Source organism: Protomyctophum parallelum (assembly GCF_964188405.1).
Source record: "Protomyctophum parallelum genome assembly, chromosome: 1".
Classification (NCBI taxonomy): Eukaryota; Metazoa; Chordata; class Actinopteri; order Myctophiformes; family Myctophidae; genus Protomyctophum; species Protomyctophum parallelum.
Window position 1 is genome coordinate 10,561,329 of NC_139697.1, and position 23,432 is coordinate 10,584,760.

Genomic DNA, 23,432 nt, shown 5'->3' on the forward strand with positions numbered 1-23,432 from the left:
CAGTCTAGTCCAGTCTTATAGGACTTGGACGCCTGTGGGGGCACCGAGACAATAGAGGAGACTTGCTATTGTCTAGGTTCACGACAATACCAAAGTGCATTTTTGGTGTTGTTCGGCCTACTGCAGAGAGAGAGAGACAGGGAGAGAGAGAGAGACAGGGAGAAAGAGAGAGAGAGACAGAGAGAGAGAGAGAGAGACACAGAGAGAGAGAGACAGGGAGAGAGACAGGGAGAGAGAGAGAGAGAGAGACTAATAGATCAATGTAATTTTGTTTATGTTTTTCCTTGTCTTGTTTATATTATTTGCTCTGATTCAGATTATGTATAATTTATTATTTTGTTTCGTACACTGTATGTAATGCTTTGGCAATATAAGAATGCTTGTCATGCCAATAAAGTATATTTGAATTGAATTGAATTGAATTGAATTGAATTGAGAGAGAGACAGGGAGAGACAGACAGAGAGACAAAGAGAGAGAGAGAGACGCGCGCGGTGAAGGAGGAGAAAGATGAGGTACTCTGTCCTGTCCGGGTCAGGAAGGTTGCGAGAGGGCCTCCACATGCTTAATGAGATGGAGAAACATTGTGATTGGCTCATTACTGTGATGGAGCACGTTGCCACGGCGATTGGCCTGTTCGCCTAACCCCGCCGCGCACGTGACACGTGCACAGAAAGCAGAGGCATCAGCATGCACACTCACCAGCTATAATGCATAAACACAAACACACTCACCAGCTATAGTGCATAAACACACAAACACTCACCAGCTATAGTGCATAAACACACAAACACTCACCAGCTATAGTGCATAAACACAAACACTCACCAGCTATAGTGCATAAACACAAACACTCACCAGCTATAGTGCATAAACACAAACACTCACCAGCTATAGTGCATAAACACATAAACACTCACCAGCTATAGTGCATAAACACACAAACACTCACCAGCTATAGTGCATAAACACACAAACACTCACCAGCTAGTGCATAAACACAAACACTCACCAGCTAGTGCATAAACACAAACACTCACCAGCTATAGTGCATAAACACACAAACACTCAACGCTATAATACAGCAAGGTGACAGAAACAACTCCAGCCTGGCTGTCGGCCATCACAGCAGAAACCACAACACGTTTGTGTGTATCGTCTGTCTGTGTTTGGTTTCATCAAGAGCTTGGCTCTCGTGCGTACACAACACAATCAGTTACTTACACAACGCCGAGTCATTCACAGATGCAACTGACACAAAGCTCCACTTTGTGTTTTTTTCCTTTTATTGGAAGATTGGTGGTGATGTGCTGCTGGGTTTTTAAGCAACTCTTTCTCCATCGGCGTGCGGTTTTCATTTTAATGGTTGAAAACACAACTTTGTTCTCGATGGGATTTCACGTTTTATCGTGTTGCATCATCACATTCACGTTGCATCATCTTCCTGCCATCCCTGCACGTCCTCTCCGCATCTGTCTCACTGATGCTCTCTGTTTTGCATAGCAACCACGCACGCACACACACGCACGCACACACGCACGCACACACGCGCACACACACACACACACACACACACACACACACACACACGCGCGCGCACATGCACACACTTCATTGAGATGAACATTTACAAGAAGCAAGAAACAAGAATAATCAACATTTCCTCTCTCTGTCTCTCTTTCTCTCTGCAGCGCCGTAGAGGCAGTGGGGTGTTCTGTGCCAACTGTCTGACCACCAAGACTTCTCTCTGGAGGAAGAATGCTAATGGCGGCTACGTCTGCAATGCCTGTGGTCTCTACCAAAAACTACACTCGGTAAGAACCCAGGATGACAAACAACACCAGAACCCACCAGAACCCAGGATGACAAACAACACCACCGACTGTGCTCCGCTGTCCAGCCACTGGCATAGATGCATGCACATTAATTACACGGACACACGCGCACGCACATGTGCACACACACACACACACACACACACACACACACACACACACACAGACGCACAGGGACACACACACACACGCACGCACACATGCATGGAAGAGAAAAGTGATTTCATGCAACAAAAGTCAATCTTTCTTGTCATCTTGATCCTTTGACAATATCGCTCTAAAATGTAATCCCACCAAATGATGATGATCTGAATTAAAGATTGGCGAGACGTGAGATACAGCTTATAGATACACTCATCACCACATGACAGGCCATACTGTATTCTCTATGCCAATTAGAGTTCTCAAACTTTGTCATGCCAAGGACCCCCACATGGATATGTATTAGGCCGCGGAACCCTGATCTGAAAATGTTTTGTGCCAGGGACCCCCCAGAAGAGGAGATTTGTGTTAAAATATATATTAAAAAAAAAAGAAAATCTAACATAGCAGATGTACAAGCTCGCACCCCACCAGCACAAAGATTAGATTTGCTATTTTTGAATAGCCAACATGGCAACATTGAAATGTGTGTGATGCATATTAACTCCATCAGCTGGGGACCCCCTAGAACCCTCCCAAGGACCCCTGGGTGGTCCCCGGACCCCACTTTGAGACCCAATTCTGTAGAAGACATCCTGGTCTGCATCAAGGAAGCTCTTAGAAGGAAGTGAAGTGGTCACGTGACTGGGCTGCGCCATGACACTTTCATGGACACTTTCACGGGAGCCAAACTACACCCGGAAGTTCGGCAGAATGCACTGAAGCCAATGAGAGCTCAGTGACCAGCTCATGAACAAACATTATTTATGAATGACTGAGACCTTTTGTAAAGTGATCGCTCTGGAAAATAAAATAATATATATAACACGTTATTTTAGGCTGTCTTATTTTTTTATGTGCATACTACTTAATGTGATTTATCTTTTCAAAGAGCAGAGAGCAGCCCAGGCAGAAAACTTACTATGTGCTCTTCTATAAATACCTCAATAAAAATAAATAGTTATTAAGTTGAAAAACAACCACTCGGAAAAAACGTGTGATATCACTTATGTCTTCTTTCATATTCCTGAACCAATTATATGACAAAGCTCACAATCGTTCATGTATAATGTTTGTTATATGAGCTGGTCCAGCCGGCTCCATTCACTGCCATTGCACTACCGGTGTGAGTTTGGCTCCCATGAAAGTGTCCATGAAAGTGTCATGGCGCAGCCCAGTCACGTGACCACTTCACTTCCTTCTAAGAGCTTCCTTGGTCTGCATGCATGCACCTGTTCCTATCTTGGCCACTAGGGGGCAGCACTCGGTATATAAATGACAGTACTAACTTGACCTAGCTAGAATCTATGGCTTTATTTATTTATTTGCTTTATTTATTTATTTATTCTTCCCAAAAGATTGTTTGCAACCATGTGTGTGTATTTACACATCTGTGATGGATAAACGTACAAATCAAATGATCCACACTCGAGTTAAGTAGCTGGATTATTTTGTGAAGGTAACTGTGTGTGCGTGTGTGCATGCGACGGTGTGCGTGACTGTCTGTGTGTCCGTGTGCGCGCGTGTGTGTGTGTGTGTGTGCGTGTGTGTGTGTTTTGACTAGGGTGACTAAATGACGACAACATGATGCTACTAAATGTGATGGAGAGAATCCTCTTATAGGTCTTAAGCCTGGGGAAAATGTGCAGAAACCCTGAATGTTGTTCAACTACATGAATTAGACATGAGTTTAAGACCCAGTTAGGAATTTACTCGCTAAGTGTTGGGCACTCTTTAGCTTGCGCTCCAAAACTTTATGTTCGCTTAATGACTTTGGTTATATGCAGGACAACATTTTAGCAAAAAAAGAAAATGATGCAACAGAGTCCACAATACTACCAAATATGACTTAATATAACTGGTGGGGATTTTTATCCAGTCAAGAGAGAGAACTCTTACGGAATACATGCAGGATAAACAAGTGGAATTGGAGGTGATGAAACCAAGAAAATGTGCAGACGAAATTCAAAGTTCAAACTGGAACAGCATTGGATTGAAGCAGATAAAAGATCTCTCCTGAGCTTGTAGATATAACATATATTCGCTGAATATTTAGCCCCCACCACACACACACACACACACACACACACACACACACACACACACACACACACACACTTGGAGGTTCAAGTGGTTAGAATAAATCCTAAAATTGTTACAAGGGAGCCCGTTGCCAGTACGAGCGGACAGGTGCTTAGTCTTTGAGACTTTGAGACTCCTTATTTTGCCTCATCATAACACTTCTCAAACTGCTGCTCTCACAAGCTCAGAGGATGAATCTCCGAGTTCCAATCCAATGAATCATTTCGTAAACAAAGCCAGCAGAAGGATTACTTGCGCAGCCACTGGGAGTATCCCACTACTATATTCCACTGGATTGGTGCTTCATATTAACCCATTCTGGACGGGAACCTTTTTTTTTAATATACTTTAGCTATTGAAAAATAGCAGATCTACAAGCTCTTGGTGCCGCGCTACGAGCTTGTGAAAATGTGTCGCAAATCTTTGAATATATATTCTTTTATAATTATTTTATATATATAACGTTTTGAACTCAAATATGTGCTTCTGGGGGGTGTCGCTGGCACAACATATTTTGAGATTGTGGTCAACGCTCCATGGGCCAATTACATATAATTCTGGGGATCCTTGACATGAAATAGTTTGAGCACCACTAATATAGAAACACAGGTTTTTATAGAAAACTCTCGTGATTTAAAAGACATTAGTAGAATGTGCTCTCAGGTCTAAATGGGTTAAAGACCTTTTAAGCAGATGAAAGGCTAAATCCCCACGTCTTCTTCCTGCCCCTGTGCGCGTCCTCGGTTCAACCCGTTCATCTCCTCTGCTGCTCCAATCAGTGCTCGAGCGCCCCCTCCTCCCTGCAGGTCTTGGCAATCTTCACGACAAACCATATTTTATATCCCATAATAAAAGTTTTATATGCTCTACACACATTATTAGAGAGGATAGCAGCTAGTAAAACACTGAGAGTCATGGAGAGCGAGCGAGAGAGAGAGAGAGAGAGAGAGGTAAAGAGAGAGGGAGAGGGAGGGAGAGAGGGAGAGGGAGAGAGAGAGAGAGAGATGAATAAAAAGTGAGAGGAGGTATGGGGCAGAGTTTGGGGGGTGAGGACATACTGTATGTATATGTTGAGAGTCAGAGAAACGACCTAGTACAGCAGTGGTTCTCAACCAGTGGTCCGGGGACCACCAGTGGGCCTTGAGGGGGTTCCAGGTGGTCCCCATGGCTAATTGATGGAGAGTTGGTAACCACATTATTAGATCTTTAAACTCTTGAGATCGTAAAATGAAACCAAATGGACCGTCAAGTGTTACATTATTGTTAAAAAAATAATTTACAAGAGGTCTACACAATTAGAGATAGTTGAAGAATTGTTATTTTGATCACTACATCAATACGGCATTTAATTGTGTACTCTTTGGCTTGCAAAGTGCATCTTGGTGATCACATGACGCCAGGTTCTAGACCTTCAGTTCTAGGCTCCACACAATGGGGGGGACTTTTTATTACTTACACACAACAACTCTAAGGTATATAAATGTTGAAAATGGGTGGTTTTCCGTTTTGAATTTAGTTTTAATTTAGTTTTCGTCTGTGGAAAAAAAGTATAGGAAAAAAATGTCGTCATAGTTTTAGTTGAAGAAATAAATCAACAGCGGATGGAAAGTGCGTATACAGAGAGAGGGATGCGTGTGGGGATAGTATTATGTGTACCAGCGGTAACCCTGCACTCAAACGCATTACATCTACCTGTGTGTGTGTGTGTGTGTGTGTGTGTGTGTGTGTGTGTGTGTGTGTAGAGGCGCTGTTAGGAGGACAACTCGGCAGACACATCATTTCCATAACTTCCATATAGTGTCAATCATCCCATGTTGTGTCGACCTGCAGGGGTACGAGGGGGGATGTGTGTGTGTGTGTGTGGGGGGGGGGGGGGGGGGGGGGTACAGAAATGGTAGCTATTAAATCAATACACCCCGTTGCATGTCTATTGTCTAACCATAGATTTTAGGTTATCACTGCAATCGATGTTTTGGCTGTGTTTGACATGGCATCCGATGATCCGACATGGATGCCATGTCAAACACAGCCAAAACCATCCACATCCATTGTCGGAAAATCTCAGAAAATAGGCTATACCCGTTGAGGAAAATCAAGTCGGATTTCTCTAAACTTTTCTGACCTGAAAACTTTTTAAAAGCCTTTTTCTTTTACCCCCTTCCTCTGTCAGGTTTGTCAGAGTGACAGGGGGGAGGGGTGACGACGTGTTGTGCAGTCAGACACATGAACTGTTCCTCTACAGTACGCCACATGGCAGACCCTTTATCTGAACAATATCACCCATAGGAGGATTTAACGTGTCCATGACCATTAACTATACTTAATCCCTATATTTTTCACACAGTATACATTATGTAAATTCATAAGCTTTGAGACATGTGAGACTAGATCGTATCAGAGCGATATAATTTGCAGGACAGACTGGCATACACGCACACACACACACAGAGTAAATTAATGTCCTACTTGATTATACTTCAGCGACGCGTTACACACAACAGCATCAAAAGTAGCTGATGTGCAAGCTCGGAATGCCACGCTAAGCGACACAATTTGAGTTTGTATAGACTTGTATAGATCTCCTACTTTTGCTATTTTTGAATGAGGTTTCCACCCGACAGAGACAATTATATATATATACCATGTGAGGGTTAAAAATATGCCTGATGGTGGGCCCGGGGTTGATTCCCGGTCACCCAGACCGACCATTTTGCTGTATGTCTCTCCCCCTGTTCTCTGTCCAAGTTTCCTGTCTATCTCCACTCTCACTGTCCACTAAAAGCTCAGAAGTAGAAGGAAAAAGTAAAAGTTATATATAACTGAAGGGAAAGCAATGTTGATCGCAGGTTTTTGAGCACCTTGGCAATCAGCACTCAGGAGGGATTACAGCACATGTTGAAGTCAAAGCAGAGCCAAATTAACCCATTCTGGACGGAAGCCCCTTTTGGTGTTTTAACTAAGCATTATGTTATACTTTAGCTATTGAAAAATAGCAGATCTACAAGCTCATAGCGCGCCACCGAGTCTGCTATTTTTTGAAAAATCATAAAAATGCGGCACAATTGTTTTATTTCGACGTCGGGCCTAAATGGGTTAACCTTTCCCTGAATGAGCCATGCATTTCGCCTGATGAAAAGCCGTTGCTATAGTGGCAACAATAACAATACCATGACAAGAGGCTCAGTGTCCCTGCCAAGCAGTACCTGGCCAAAAAACAGCATCCTCCGAGGATGTGGCCATGCTTTTGTTCCTTTAGAAAGGGTTCCAATTTGTAAAAAGAAAAAAGAGAAGAGAACACTTAGAGAACCCACTTAACCTATTTTCAACCTATCTTCATATAATTGGCCCTCACTTAATGCTCATTACTCATTCCTAAATCAGGGACACGGTTCTTGGCAGGAAAACCGGTGGCTTACCCCCTCCGTTCAGGCCTTATCTGGGTATCTCAGGGTCCTGTGCATGGTGGAGGTGGAGAAGAACGGAGTGGGGGATAAGCCGCTGAGTCGGAGCAGCATGAGAGGTATACTGCATCGGCTGCACTGCACTGTACACATGCAGGGCTTAAAGGAGAATTCTGGACTAGTTGTTTTCTTACCCTAAATTGACCATAATGTATCCATTGGAATAAGTGGGAAAAAGAAAATCTACGCAGAGTGCTCCTACGCTCTAACCACACACCGCGGGTGGATCGCTTAATCACTTATTTAGATTGCTCGACTTTTTTTGTTTTTGTTTTTACATCTGTAGTAGATGATGCTGAAAATGCTTCCTACCTGCTTAACCCATTTAGACCATTAAATCCTGACCGTTTTCTTGAAAAACCCATGTTCTCCATTTTCTCAAACATTTTCATGTCAAGGACCCCCAAAAATGTCTTGGCCGCCGACCCCCATCTGAAAATATGTAGTTCCAGGGACCCCCCAGAAGCAAAGATTTGAGTTAAAAACGTTCTCTGAAACAATATATATTCAAAGATTTGCTAAATCTGCTAAAAACTCAAAGGGGTTGCTGTACTGAATGGGTTAAATTCATAGCACACTATCCGGCACTAACAGTAGTTCATACATATATTATCAGAATTCTGTAAGAAACCGTCTAGTCTGTAATTCTCCCTTAAAGGAGAGCCGTGCACTCGTGAGGCTGTTCGGCACAGCGCTCACTCACCTCGCTCAGGCGTGCCTTACATACAGTATCTCACACAGCCCAAATGAGAGCTCCTTGAAATACCCGGCTTGGAGCACAACCTGTGTGCACAGTGCACACCCACAGTTTTACTGTTCGCATACAAATAAAGCTCTCAAGCCAAACTGGTTGAGGTGTGTGCGTCTCTCCGTCGCCTCCAGACTCGTTACTGCAATAGTTCTTTTGTCAGTTGAGGAGTTGACAGTGTAATGAAATGAGAGCCCATTATGTGCATAAACTGAGGCTCTGGTGCCATGCAGGGTCTTGAACTATATTATAGACACAAGCTGTGTGATCAGTCTAGTTGAGGGACCCGTGTCGTGTCCCTCAAATATAGTCAGCGTGTCAAAATCGTGCTGGAGATCTTGTCTTGGATTTGTCTGTCTTATCAACCATGGGATGCATGCATGCATGTTCATCATGCTGTACTAGAATGCATACAGTACATACAAATGGATCCATATGACCGTGGAGTATATGCTCCTGTTAGCCAGAGAGCTGCCAGATGCAGGCTGCCGACTCACTCTGTATCCCAGCGCACAGTTTATTACCGCGCTGCGACTAAGCCAACTTAACAGTGGGAACATACTTTTAATTATATTTTCTGTACAGCAGACGGATTGATCGGCAAGGGGAGATGGATTGTGGCGCGCCGGGGCAGGTGATCAAGTAATCACTTTGGCTCCATTCCAGCTGGAGTTCTGTGTCGCTTGTCCTTCCTGTCCTTAGTCTCCTGTCTCTCTAGTCTCTACTGTCCTGTAACAGACCAACGGCTTCAACTGACGTTTTCCATTCATCGTCAAGCATGTTACTTAATGTATGTTTTTCTTTTTTGTTTTGAGTGGTACAGCCACTCCATTGCATAGCTATGTGTGTATGTGTACGTAAGCTGAAACACCTCGCCAATACCAGTGGATGGTACTGTTGCGCAGCGTCTCACACAGAGGCCTGGGAGTAGAGCTTGTACAGCACAGCACAGCACAACACAGCACAGATATATAAATTAATTTTGTGCCCAAAAACATTTTATAATCGACTAAATGTCGGATAGTTGGATTAAACATGTAAGCAACAATGGTGTCATGTAAAAATAGCTATGTGCTGTTCAGCCTGTGGCTATAGGGTGACGGTTCAGATGGGCAGCAAACCAGTTACTGGTAGTTTTGGCACTGTGGGCAGGTTGCCAAGTCCTGCTGGAAAAGGAAATCAGCCTCTCCATGAAGCTTGTCAGCAGACGTAACCATGCAGTGCCATGGTGGTGGTATTGTGCTCCATTGGCCAGCCTGTCCTGAACCCCTTAGAGAATACTGTATGTTGGGTATCGCCAAGAGGAAGATGAGAGACACAACAGCCAACAAATAAAGACAGCTGAAGGTTGCTATCAAAGCGACCTGCTTCCATTTCCACTCAGCAGTACCACATGGCTAATCGCCTCATCCATGCCACACTACATTGATGCAGTATCTGTTGGAGCGCCAACCAAGTATTGAGTTTCTGTGTCATGAATCCTTGTTTCTGTTATATAATCAATACATATTGTGTATATAAGCAATGTAGTGTATATTATACATTGATAGGAGATGAATGTGAGTGAGGGCGAGCTAGTGACAGGTCTCGAAGACGAAGAGAAAGAGCACAATACTTGAGTAAACATGTCTATTCCTGCATGTCTCTCTGTTCTGGCATCCGTACACTGGCTGCCAATCTCTTTAGAATCGATCTAAACATTTCACTTGTCACCATCTGGGCCAGGTCTGGTGTGTAGCTATCCCACCCACAGTGTCTCAGAACTATGAGCAGCAAGCGTAGCGTAGCCTGAAATCCTTGCAGGCAAAGCAATAGCTGGTCATTCCAGTCCACGTCGAAAACTAAAGGAGACCAGGCTGTGAATAAGACCCTAATAGAGCATAACAGAATGCACATTAAACCCTACTTTCTGCCCTAAATCCCCCAAAATGAGATTGTCGTGATTTGTTTAGCTTGCAAGCTGCTATAAATTATGACAGTCAAGTTTTTCTTGTCTTTTTAGATTAAATGGGAAAAGAAACAAAACAAGACTACACGCACGCACGCACGCACAGTCATGCTGTGGGCAGACAGAGTGATACCGACATATTTGGGGTGCTCCGCGGGGGTCCATCATACTCGTTCTCGTCTTCTCTCCTCCGTCGTACATCACTAGTTTCCTTCCTTCCTCTACACATCTCATGGCTTCTTTTTTCCTTGGTTAGTCACCTTGTTTCCCCCGCTACACCTCCTGACATTCCTCCTATCCCAGCCTCTCTCTCTCTGTGTAATCCCCTCCCTAGTGTTTATTTTCTTAAGGCTAATGCTATTCATCTTTGCCGCGAGAGGTAAAGGTGGCTATTGTCCAATGATTGATACAACCTATACTGAGACGGACAGTGTGCACGCCCGCATGCACACACGCACGCACGCGCACCTGCCCACACACAGAGATGGACATGTAGATGTTCACAAATACATTTGTATGGCTATACACATCTAACCAGACACACACACACACACACACACACACACACACACACACACACACACACACACAGCATAAATCATTGGACTGTGGCCCAGCGGGGATGGGTTTATATATCTCTTGTTTCATTCTTCTTTCTTTGGGTCTCTCTGAAGCCATCTTTGTTTCCTCTCTCTAATGTATTATTCCTCTCTTCCTCCTTTCATTATCCATTTCTCTGCTCGTCTCGTCTCCCCCCCAATCCCCCCTTGCTCTGCAGCTTCCTCTCAACCTATTCCTTTTCTCTGTTCCTTAGTCTCTTTTCTCTGTTTGTCTCTCAGCTGATTGGTTTCCATTTGAAGGGCTGCACGTCAAATGCATTATATCACACCGACGCGTGTGTGCACACATGGCGCGCACGCACACGTGTGCACACGTATTGTGTGCACACGTATTGCAGCCATGGCTGTCGGGCACGCACGCACACGCTTGCTCGCTCTCTCACACACACACACACACACACACACACACACTCACTCTACAGGGGTACTGTACGTTAGTTATTTAAGTACTTTATGCTTCAGAGAGCCGGAAACAGAATGGTACAAGGACACTCAACATGCTGTAAAAGCATGTTGACCTACAGTACTGGCACTTGAACGTACATTGATCTGTGTTTGTGTAACCTCTAACCAACGGAGAGCATGCATTGTACAGTGTGTCTACTGTAGAACAAATCACTCCTCGATGTGTTTCTCAAGAGTTTCTCGGTTCATCCCGTGGCGTGCAGAGGAGGCTTTTAGTCATGTATACGTAATGCGCAGCCTTGAAGTCACTTAAAGGTTGAGAATTGGAAGTGGTATTGACGTGGTTAGAGAATATGGCATTGTGTCCACAATGCCTTTTCACTTGATGCGTTATGAGTCACTGCTCTTAAACTATTAACGGTCAAAGTGTATTTTAGGAGACTAATACCAAAACTGAGACAAAATGACTAATAGACCCACAAGGACTGAGTCATGCTTGCCCTTAATCCCTTAAAAAAACACGTAATGTGTTCTGTTTAAGGGATTAGGGGCGTCATTGTCGCTATTAGTACTATTGTCACTGTCAGGTCTATAAAACCATTACTATGGAATGGAAATGTTAGTAATTATTTAGTCATACCTGTTATACCTTTGTACCTTGTAGCCTTATATTTTAATCACAAGCTCTTGTTAATATCTGTCATTGGTTAAAAAAATATGTGTTTGTATGTATATATATATATATATACATATATATATATATATAGGTATAGGTATAGGTGGACAGAGTACTCGACCCCAGTACTTGAGTAAAAGTAGCTCAGTCAAGTATTAAAGATATTTTCATGGTACAAAGAAAAGAAACAGAACAGCCAGACATGTTGTCTACTTCTCTTTACTTTCGCAATAATGCAGCTTTCACGTACCGATACTTTGGCTGTTTTGTAGATATTTCTGAGTTTTGCGTGGCTGCTGTCCATTACAGATTACACCAAAGACCTTCTACATCCATCTAGTTTTGTCTCCCAACTTTCCCTCTCCACCCACTATGGTTGTACACAGTATGAGTCATCCGTTCTACATTGTTATGGGCTGAATGAAGGTCGAACACTCCATTATTGATTGTAATGAAGCACATCATAAGACCTTGTGCTCTTATGATTAAGCCGGATGCTTAGGGGCGGAAAGGGAAGAAAAAATGCCTTACGAAAACACTTCACCATGCTAGTCTGCCTCCAATACTATTCTCACAAAGCCACTCCCAGGGCTGCTCCATTCATTTTCTGCACATGGAGGGATGTTTTTCAGTATAAAAGTGGGCCTTCAGACTTGGCTACCACATGACATCATGTCTGAATGCCAGACAAAACAGTCAACCTATACTCAGTAATCTACAGCCTTTCTAGAAGTTTACTGGAGTAAAAGTAAAATAATTCTTCTTTCTTCCATTGTCTTGGAAATGTACTCGAGTAAGAGTAATAAGTATTAAAAAAATCTAATACTCAGGTAAAGTACAAATCCTCAGAATCAGTACTTAAGTACAGTATTTAAGTACATTTACTCAGTTACTGTCCACCTCTGTGTATGTATGTGTGTGTGTGTGTGTGTATATATATATATATTTATATATACATGCATACACAGGTGTATACAATGACCAAAAGCATTAAGTTATGAAAAACAAAAACATAAGAAGATGAAATATGGATGGGACCTGCCTGACAGCGATGATGACTCATAACTTAAGCTCATTGAAGTCTGACTTGCAGCAACAACAACAAATGCTATGCAATGCTAGGGCTGTTTTTTCCCAACCCCACATACTTCTGTACTTTCTCCTGTAAGGAAGTTGACAGCTTCCTGTACCGAGTTTGATACCGTGTGCTACAAAGACTGAGACAGTCCTGGGGAAGGCTAACATGGTGTTGAGTTTCTACCGCTGTGCCACGTTCAGAAAGCAGCCTTCAATGGCGCGCCATTAGACTCATGTGAACCCCACGGGTAGAACAACATGTCAGGAAATGATGGCAGCTTGAAGAGCAAAACCTTCAAGAGAAAAGATTTTTACAGTGCTGTTTTTTGAAGGTTGCTTTAAGTCTGGAAAGTCTGGAAACTCTGGGCGACGTGATGGGTCTCTAAACCCAAGGAGATGAGGAGGAAAGACACCTAGACAAGAGCGAGTTCGAGGTTTAGATTACTACAAAGAATATTAATTAAAGTTATGCATTTAGAGATGAACTATCAATTTAGTTATATCCTTGTCAACCAGTTGAGTGCTCGGGAGGCTGTTTACCCGCCTTTCACATAAATCTACGTGAATTGGATCAATCTGGCCCAGTAGTGCTTTCGATCGAGTCGAGATGCTACTCACATCAGCATTGGGTTGCTAGCTGGTGTTGTTAATAACACTGGAGCACGCCATCTTGATCGCCGCGTGCATCCATTCTATCTGTTTCTTTCAATCTCAAACTCTCAAACTTGTCCCAGATGGCATTTCTGGTCAAAGCAAGGTTTATTCCATGGCCAATAGCCGACGCTGTGATCCTCCCGATCATGTTTTATTTGCACTGATCGGTAGACGGGAAGTGGATGCGACAACACACACACACACACTAGGATACATCCCAGATTTCTGGCTCTTCAAAATAAAGGTTGAACGGGGGGAAATCCTGTCAATATAATGACAATAAATTAAATAATGCTGGCGGGGAATGTATTAATTAAACAGAACCCAGAATGATTAGACGCCACCGGCGTCAGGTGTAACATCTCCTCCCTGAACTGCAGCCCTCCGTTTCATAAGCAGTAGGTCGAACTTGTTTTTAGTTTATAATGTCAGGGATATGAATAGATATGTAGCTACATCTTAAATTATTACAGAAATTGTAGGTAAAATTACCTGCCCTTTTATTTTCTTAGCATGGCTGCTCTTTTCAACAGTCCTATAGTTAGACACATGAACACCTGGAAGCTGCCCAGTGCGATTACAGTCTCCTTCTCCAGGAGCGCTGAGCAGCTCTAACGGTTGGGGGATTAAGTGCCTTGCTGAAGGGCTGAAGGGTGTTTTGACATTTTGTTCATTGTGAGACAAGAGAGCAGCATTAATTATTCCCCTTCCCCTGCTTTGGATTGTTCCTGGGACTTCAAATCAGTGACCTTACAGTCACCAGCCCGCGTCTGCAACCTTTACACACTACCAACTGAAACTACTAAGCATCCCGTTTCTCCCAGAAGATAAATCTTTTCATGTACGTTTTGAACTAGCATTTAGGTGTGTGTGTGTGTGTGTGTGTGTGTGTGTGTGTGTGTGTGTGTGTGTGTGTGTGTGTGTGTGTGTGTGTGTGTGTGTGTGTGTGTGTGTGTGTGTGTGTGTGTGTGTGTGTGTGTGTGTGTGTGTGTGTGTGTGTGTGTGTGTGTGTGTGTGTGTGTGCGTGCGTGCGTGCGTGCGTGCGTGCGTGCGTGCGTGCGTGCGTGCGTGCGTGCGCGGCTCTGTAATGATGTAACGCGAGAACCGTTCGTTCCACTTCCAGACCCACAGGAACACGCCCAGGGTGCCGACAGTTTAAATGTAATATTAATGTGTCTCTTCCCTCCTCTGCCTCCATCTTGTTTTTCTCCCTGTAGACTCCCAGACCTCTGAACATCATAAAGCAGAACAACGGGGAGCAAATCATCCGACGCAGAACCAGAAAACGCCTTAATCCCGATTCGCTGTCCGCCGAGAGCCCCGCCTCCAAGCAGCAGCGAATCGCCAGCGAGGAGCGCCTGAACGGGGAGGAGCCGGAGCGAGGCGGTCCACCGATCAAAAACCAGCAGCCCTCCCCCCGCTCCCGCTCGCCACGGTCCACCCAGGCCTTCTTGGCCAATCAGACGTTGGAGATCCACCGCCGCATGCCTCCCCTCCTCCTGCCCACCCACCCCCCTTCCTCGTTGGTGACTGAGGGCAACGGGGGGCTCGTGGAGGCGGGGCTAACCTCAAAGGGCGAGGGAGGGAAAGGAGGGGCGGGGTCAGAGCGAGGGAGTCCAATCGAAAAGTACATGCGTCCGTCCAAGCCGTCCAGCTACTCGCCGCCCGGCTCGCCCATCGAGAAATACCAGTATCCCCTTTTCTCCTTGCCCCTCCCCTTGACCCTGTCGCCCGACCTGTCCTCTGAATCCGATTGGCTCCGATTCTGGACCAAGTACAAGATGGCGGCCGCCACCGGGGTCACCGGGGGCATCGGCAGCCTCGGCAGCCTCGGCAACCCCGGCGGCCTCGGAGGCAACACTCACTATCTGGGCGCCATGGTGGCGCCGATGCAGCACCACCAGCAGAGCTACACGGTGCCTTACTGCGCCTCGCCGTACTCCCCCCTCCCTCCTCCCCCGGCTCCGCCTCACTACCCCCCTCCTCCTCTCCATCCCCAGACCCCCTCCTCGTCCTCGTCGCCGCTGGAAAACGACGCTCCCTTGGATCTCGCCATGAGGCAGCGAGACTCTCACGCCACGGCCAACGGCACCGAGAGGAGACGGGAGGCGTCGCCGCGAGCCGCGGAGAGGAAGAGGGACACGCGGAAACGCGAGGAGGAGAAGCAGGAGGAGGAGGAAGAGGAGGAGGAGGAAGAGAGGATGGATGAAGGTGGAGAGCGGCGGGAGGAGGTGGGGAAGGAGGAGAAGGATGAAGTGTCGACACTGAAGAGCCCGCCCGCCGCCACCTCCGAGGCGTCAACGCAGGACGACCTGTCCAACCGCTGCGTCCACTGCGGCATCTACTTCCTGGACGAGGTCATGTACGCGCTGCACATGAGTTGCCACGGCGACGGCGGGCCGTACCAGTGCGGCTTCTGCCTTCACGCGTGCGCCGACCGCTACGACTTCACCACGCACATACAGAGGGGCTTGCACAGGTACGCCGATTCACCGGCAGCGGCGCAGGGCACGCCGCCGCTGCCACCGCAAGACGTTCAGGGGGACGATCAGAGTGAGCCGCCGGCAGCGGAGAGCGAGAATCCGAATGTGACGGCCGCGGCGGAGGAAAACGGCGGGGAAGCTCGCAATGAGGTCATAGAGAAGGACGACGACGGTGTTATGGGGACGGACTGCGCTGAGAGAGGAGGAGTCAGCGGTGGTGATGGCGAGGATGCTGGTGAGGATGCCGGCGATGATGATGATGGTGGTGGTGATGTCACAGGAGCAGGAAGGGGAGAGGAGAGCGGACCAGGGAGCACAGAGGTCCATGACATCACCAGCCAGGAAGTAGGAGGCGAGATGGACACGGAGGACGGCGATGACCTCACAAAGGAAGCCGAGGTCAAGGCCGTCGATGCATCTAAAAACTTAGATGAGAACGTAGTAGAAAATTAAGTTAACAGAGTAGTCTGGGGTGATGTGTATAAGCTTGTTTTCTGTGCCAACTCTTCATAAAGGTTGGCTCACGTCATGAAGGTCCCCTTTCCGGTCACTGTATCGACCATGCCCGTACGATGGAAGCACTCGGGTGTTGTGCAGTTAAATGTTTTTTTTTCTCCCCAGAATTCAGCTTGAGCTTCAGCTGCAATGACATCTTGAGGGAGATGGCCTGAATCCCATGTTGAGTTATGGCCACTGGATTGTTAATTCAGCAATTACACGAGCAGAAGTCTTAGTTAGGAAAGAAAGGAGCCTCTCTGTACTTTCCAAACCCTGAGCGTGTGGCTCTGGCTTGGACTGGTCTGGTATCTATCCACATCTATGGTCTGAGACTGGGCTCAAAACTTGCACAGCTGCCATTTAGCAAAAAGAAAAGAACTAGAAGGAGATGCTTTCCCTTGTTGTACTGTAAAGAACCGAGCTGAGCTGTTGATACCATGCTCGACAGGTTCCAACTAGTCAATTGCATTCATCTTGATTGGGTTATCTTATCAGTTATCATGCAACTGGACCTCAATGTTGAACCGGTTCTGTTCTGGACTGTGTTGGGGGTGTGTTTTCTTCTAGATGGATTCCTACCAAAACGTGAAGTCCGACCAGCTTTGCCATGATACAAAAGGATCATTCCTTCTCATCTTGTTGCTTCCCAGAACAGACTCTTCCTGTAGGAGGGATTTTTTTAACTGGTTTGAATCGATCAGAACTCGTTTGTACTGCTCAGAACTGGTTTGAACCAGCCAAACAGCTGTTGTATTCCGAAGTGTTCCGCATTGTCCGTTCGGATCAAAACTAAGTGACATTATTTTTTACCTTCCTCTGTGCCATGATACTAGCTATGTGCCTGGCTGCCTGCCTACTAGAACAAACCAATTATTAACCTGCTTAACATTTATATTAATAATAATAATAATAAAATAATTATAATGTTATATTACAAAACATGCAATTTGCTACGTTTTACTATGTTATTTTGTAAAGGCAAATAATGCTTTTGAAGAAAAAGGTACTATAATAACTAGTCTTTACGTTATATTTGTTTTTATTCTGTTTAGTTTGCAAATTTTTTGTAACTGGTTTTTGTTTGTTTTGTTTATTGTTTTGGAGACTTGACGACAGCAGTCCAAAAGAGATGGTACAGCAAGAGATGGGGGTTGTGTGTGTGTGTGTGTGTGTGTGTGTGTGTGTGTGTGTGTACTTGTATAAGTGCGTATGTGTGTTTAAGTATGTGTGGGTATGTGTGTGTGTGTGTGTGTGTGTGTGTGTGTTGGCTCAAAGGAAACGTCTGCCCCTTTAAGATCGAACGAAAGCACGCGATTGGTTCTTAAGTCCTCAGGGGTCATGCGTGTCTCACACCAACCCACTGGTCTCCACATCACATGACACGTGTTCTAAACATGTTTTCCACATGTTGATAGGTCCCACATGGTCATAGCATGTTGTTACATATGTTTTGTATTCTTATTTGTGTTTCATCACATGGTCTTAGCATGTTACAAGATGTTCTCCTGTATCTTCTGTGTTCTTAACATCACTTGGTCACGCAGTCTTACAGAGAGACCTAGAAACGTATGGAGTTGAATTCTTCTTGTGTCGACAGAATCTAAACAGCCTTGCATTAAGGCTACACAGGCCTGTAGTGTTTTGTCCAGCTTACCTTGTGTTACACTGATTTGGGAAAGCTTTTGCTGTGTAACAGCCAGTAACGTCATACAAAAATGTTCTTGCTGAAACGACTTCATTGACATTATATTGGCGAGTATCAGAAGTATCATGTCCAAACTACGTTTGCAATTCCTTTACAATGCTTTCACTGTTTTCTCACTTGGGATTAGATTTTACAGAAACGGTTGTAATTGTTTTGTCACTAGGAAAAGCATAGAGCTATGCCATGTACGTAGTGTGTGCCATTAAAAAAAAGAAAAAAAAAAAGTCTCCCTCTCCCGTATGCAGCTGTCTGACGGCCATCTTGTTAAATTTCTTCTTTCATGGAGACCAAATCACCTCTCCAGCCTTAGTGCTGCCTTAGTTGCTAGGAAACAAAAACACCAAGGGATTGTTTTTTGCGTGAAAAGATAGATAAATCCATCTGAAGGAAAGTAAGAGAGAGGGAGGGGAATAATAAGAAGGAAGGATATTTTTCTATGCTTTTCCAAAGGATATGAATGAATCGTATGTATTCCTCCCAGTGCCTGGTAAGGTTTTTACCCAGTGTATCTGCCTGTTTGAAATTAAGGGTGCAAGTTGGTCATGTATCTTACAAAGGTTTGACAAACCTTATTATGGGATGCCATATTGTTGTTCATACACAAATCAGAGTCATTAGTTATGCTGATTATTACGGCTTCAACAATACTCCAGCTTCGCTACCGGATTTATGTTCAAGCAGCGCTTTATGGGTCTTTGGAATAACACCAGCTGTGTTATTAATTAATATAACTAATAACTAAAAAAAAACAGAATCAGTGGCCAAGTCAATGATTACTCACCCAGCGAGCTATTTATATTTTTTAATATAATGTAGTACTTTGAAGAAAGTATTTTATCACATTACTTTAGTATCTCTTGAGTTACGGACGAGACCTCTGGCTTCACGCTTCTCCTATACACTAGCAAAACATATATATATGGTGTTAATAACGTTTCATAAATCAATCTCTTAAAGAACAGTGGACTTTGTATGATCCATGTTGCTGGCAACAGCCGGATAACCTAAATACAGGAAAAAGCCTATACATCCAATGTGGTGCAGCTGGGATGAGAGTCGCTACTGTAGCACATACTTACAAGTGCAGGAAACGTGTAAACGGATTTATCAGGCTTCTGGGTTCTCCTCTTGAGCCAACCAACTGGGACTCAAATTCTTTATTATTACATCCACTTATTCAGACAAAGGCAACCAAACGGCAGAGAGAATGTATGTACAGCCTTTCTCCCAGAGCATAACATGGACAAATTGAAGTTAAAGACCTCCTCACCTATAGCAATCACAGTGCTGTTGAGGGTGCGGTCTCGTGTCAAGCCATTGAATTATTTACCTTTTTTCAAAAGAAACCTTAGCCTGCCATACCAAAACAAAAAGACCTTGAATGCCTTAGTAAGAGGAGGCAATATTGATTTCCCCAGCTCCTTAATTATCGATTGTGACGTTAAGCAGATGCATATACCAGTGTAAATCTATGCTAATGCTTCAGTAATCCTCACTGTTTTTAAATGCTCCAAGTTTTGTAGCGTCCCCCCCCCCCCTCTCTCCGTGTGCCTCAGACAGACTCAGACGCTCTAACACATCATGCCTTAACCCCCGTCCATAGACACAGCCAAGAAACCTCTCTTAAGCACTTGTACAAAATGCAGAGCTGTGGCACGTACGTACGTTCATGACTGACATCATCCTCACAGGTTCATACGAGTTGTTATTGAAAGTGCTCTAGGTTCGGTTAGTTTGCCTAACTGTTGTAGGACGTAGGCCTACTATACACAGTACTGTACACAGTACTGTATGACGTGTGCTTCAAGTGTTGACCGTTATTCATTCATCGCCGCCGTGCTTCTCGGGTTACATTTCTGTTGGTTTTATGTTCTTTATTTATTTAAATGTTTACATTATGGCCCCTATACATGATGAGGAAGTTCCTATGAAACACGTTTAAACACCCATTGTATAGTTTAAAAAGCAATTCCAGATTTATTATTTTTTAGTTTTTAAGATTTTTAGATTTTCTTTTAATTTGTGAGATACATTTTCATCTCACAGTACCATGCTGTGTGTGTGTGTGTGTGTGTGTGTGTGTGTGTGCGCGCGTACGTGTGCGTGTACGTGTACGCAGTGCTTTTTGTGCCAATATGCAAAGCTTGTTGGATTTGCATTTCTTGAGTTATGGATGTCTCACAACGGGGGCTGCTAGCGGAATATATGAAAAAAGACAAAAAAAAAAAAATGTTTACATTTGCAAATGTAGCAAAAACAAAACGAAGGAATGAAGCAATGCTTTCTCAAGGACAGAGAGGTGGGGGGGATGGATGGGACGGACGGACGGACGATGATGTGTTTAGCTGAATAGATGAGTGCCTTTTGGACAGAGAGGTGGGGGGATGGATGGGACGGACGGACGGACGGACGGACGGACGGACGATGATGTGTTTAGCTGAATAGATGAGTGCCTTTTGAAGAAGAGAGATGTTTGGACTAGAGGATGGAAGATGGATAAATCAAGGGGGCGTTCAATTAATATCTTTAGAGGATGTAAGCGAGGGAGCTTACAGTACATGTGTGTCTCTGGATGTGTGTGTGTGTGTGTGTGTGTGTGTGTGTGTGTTGTACGCATGTGTCACTTAAGGCCTCTTACCACTCAACTATGCCTCAGTCTCATTTTCTATTTCACTTCACCTTTATGATATCTATATATATATATATATATATATATATATATATATATAGTCAGACATTATATTTTGTCGCACCACAGTGTTGCGGACCGAAAGTAGCCAATATGTAAGCTCACAAAGCGGATATGACTCGTGACGTGAGACTATAGATGAGCACATTTGGGTCCATGCTGCCGTCATAATAAATGACATATTTGTTCTCCCTCCTTCACTTCTCGCTTCCTCCATTTCCTTTGCCTCTTTCCTAAAGATACGAGTGTTCGGTTTGTTTGGATTGAGCTGATGCCATGTTGCCTAATGACAGACCTGTATAAACTCAACCTGGCTGGGCCCTGAAGTTCTTGGTTAGGTTGGACTTACATTCTCACCTACTCTAGTTATTGGGTTTACAGCAGGTGATACTGTTTCTTTTTTTCTTTTTTAATGTTCAAGTAATTCGTTTTTAAGCAATGTAGTAGCAATTTCAGGCCCGTTTACACGCTGATGTAAACGAAAAGAAAAAGAAAAAACAGACATCTTGGGCTCATATAGGAATTTTGTGACCAAGCCTGGGTCAAACTCCACACCATTATGTGCTAATAAATGCCAGGGCTGGGATCAGCTAATTTTCAATTGAGTCTTACACAGTTATTGCAGTCTCCAGCCCATGATAAATGTATTATCCATTTTGTTTTCAGGGAGGTTTTATTTGCGACATTTGACAGAGGTGAAAGGTGAAACAGATAAACGGATATAGAACCCAGCCCTGGAAAGGAACAAACATTTTTCATCAATGCCACGCCCAGAGGTGTCATAACGTACTTGTCTGATTTCCACATATCCGAACTTGTCCTTTGTATATGCTGTAATTGACAGCCAACGTTATATCTCATTTTGTAGTATAACAACCTATACTTCCAGAATGCCTTTATAATATTCTTGGTCCCAGACATTTCTACTCATGGGAATATAGCCAGCTGTTAGACATAATTACTGGATACAACAGACGTGTGAGGTGTGAAGTTTTGTAAGACGCTATGACGTGTATGTTTTTTTTGTTTTATACTCCACCAATAATAGGACAATAAATGTACGTTTTAGGGGTGATAACATTTCATATCAGCGTTTACATCAGGGGGGCCTTAACAACGGTTTCATGTTTTTTTTTTTTTTTTTTTTTGTTAGAATGTGTTGATAGAATATGATGATTGCTTGCACTCCATTTATTATGTTCTTATTGCCAAGGAAGGGATATTACACACACACACACACACACACGCACACACACACACACACACACACAATGGGTACGGAGCGAGTGTACATTATGGGATACGGTAACCATGGGAGACAGAGTGATTGAGGCCAGTTTGTTGTTGGTCTTATAAGACACACACACACACACACACACACACACACACACACACACACACACACACACACACACACACACACTCTCTCTCTTAAACATGACCTTTGTACATTTAACCAATATGTTTTATTCGATTTTGTCTATTCAATTTAATGGCTTTTTATAGAAGAATGGGATGTTTTTTGTTTGTTTGTTTTTTAGTTCATTTTCTCTCTCATGTTGTATTTTATTCCTCTACCTTTTATGTATGTTCATTGTCTTTAGGTTTTATTTCATGCTGAGAAAAAAAAAAGATACTTCAACAACATATTTTGACAGCCAAGAAAAGTTTGTTACACAGCTAAACTTGAAGAATAATGATGATGACGACGATAATAATTAATAAAAGTAATAACAAACAATATGTGAACACTGGATGTTTTATTGTTGTCATTCTTTTTTTGGTGCAAATCAACTCTTACTATTGTTAAGACAAGATATATAGATAGGATAAATGTCTCTGTTGGGTGTAAGTGGGTGTAAGTCCAACCTGTTGCTTTCCAGGTTTCAAATTCAAAAGCATTCAAAGGTAGCAGATCCAAGAGCTTGAAGTACGTGGCTTCGCACCAAGTTTCCAGCTGGTGGATCTTCTACTTTTGATGCTTTTGTATGACTGTAGTACAATGAAGTAGGGCGAAGTAGTTCATTTGCAAAGAAGAATAACGTAAAAAGTAATACAATGAAATTATGGTGATTTTGACCTGAGATCAGATTCTAAAAATGTCTGACAGTTTTCTGAAAAAGCTATGTTTTAAGTAAGTAAGTTCTGGAGTTTAAATGAAAAATGTAAGCGGGCTGTCTGCATCTCGCCACTGTCTGGAAATGTTGCAGCATCAAAGCTTTAACATGAATCCAGTTTAGGAGGTATGGCTGAGTGATGTGAAAAATCAAATATCATGATTTCTGTCTCTTCTTATCGATATTCACAGAGACAGTACTCAACTCCAGCACAAATATTACTCGGCTGCAATTGAAGTAGTTGCTCTATCAATTATCTGTTAAGAGGGTTCTGTCAGACAGCAATGATATGCCT

At 43.8% G+C, this 23,432-nt stretch overlaps 1 protein-coding gene across 5 annotated transcripts in view; it reads left to right on the top strand.

The window, feature by feature from the left end:
- Positions 1–19,011, top strand: part of trps1 (trichorhinophalangeal syndrome I) — a 189,289-nt gene extending 170,278 nt beyond the window's left edge. For all 5 annotated transcript variants that reach the window (XM_083766855.1, XM_083766856.1, XM_083766854.1 and 2 more), the window contains 2 exons: positions 1,690–1,812; positions 14,863–19,011. In XM_083766855.1, coding sequence (XP_083622981.1) covers positions 1,690–1,812; positions 14,863–16,581 — 1,842 coding nt within the window. In that variant the 3' untranslated portion in view covers positions 16,582–19,011. The remainder of the gene's footprint in view (positions 1–1,689; positions 1,813–14,862) is intronic.
- Positions 19,012–23,432: the final 4,421 nt, after the last annotated feature.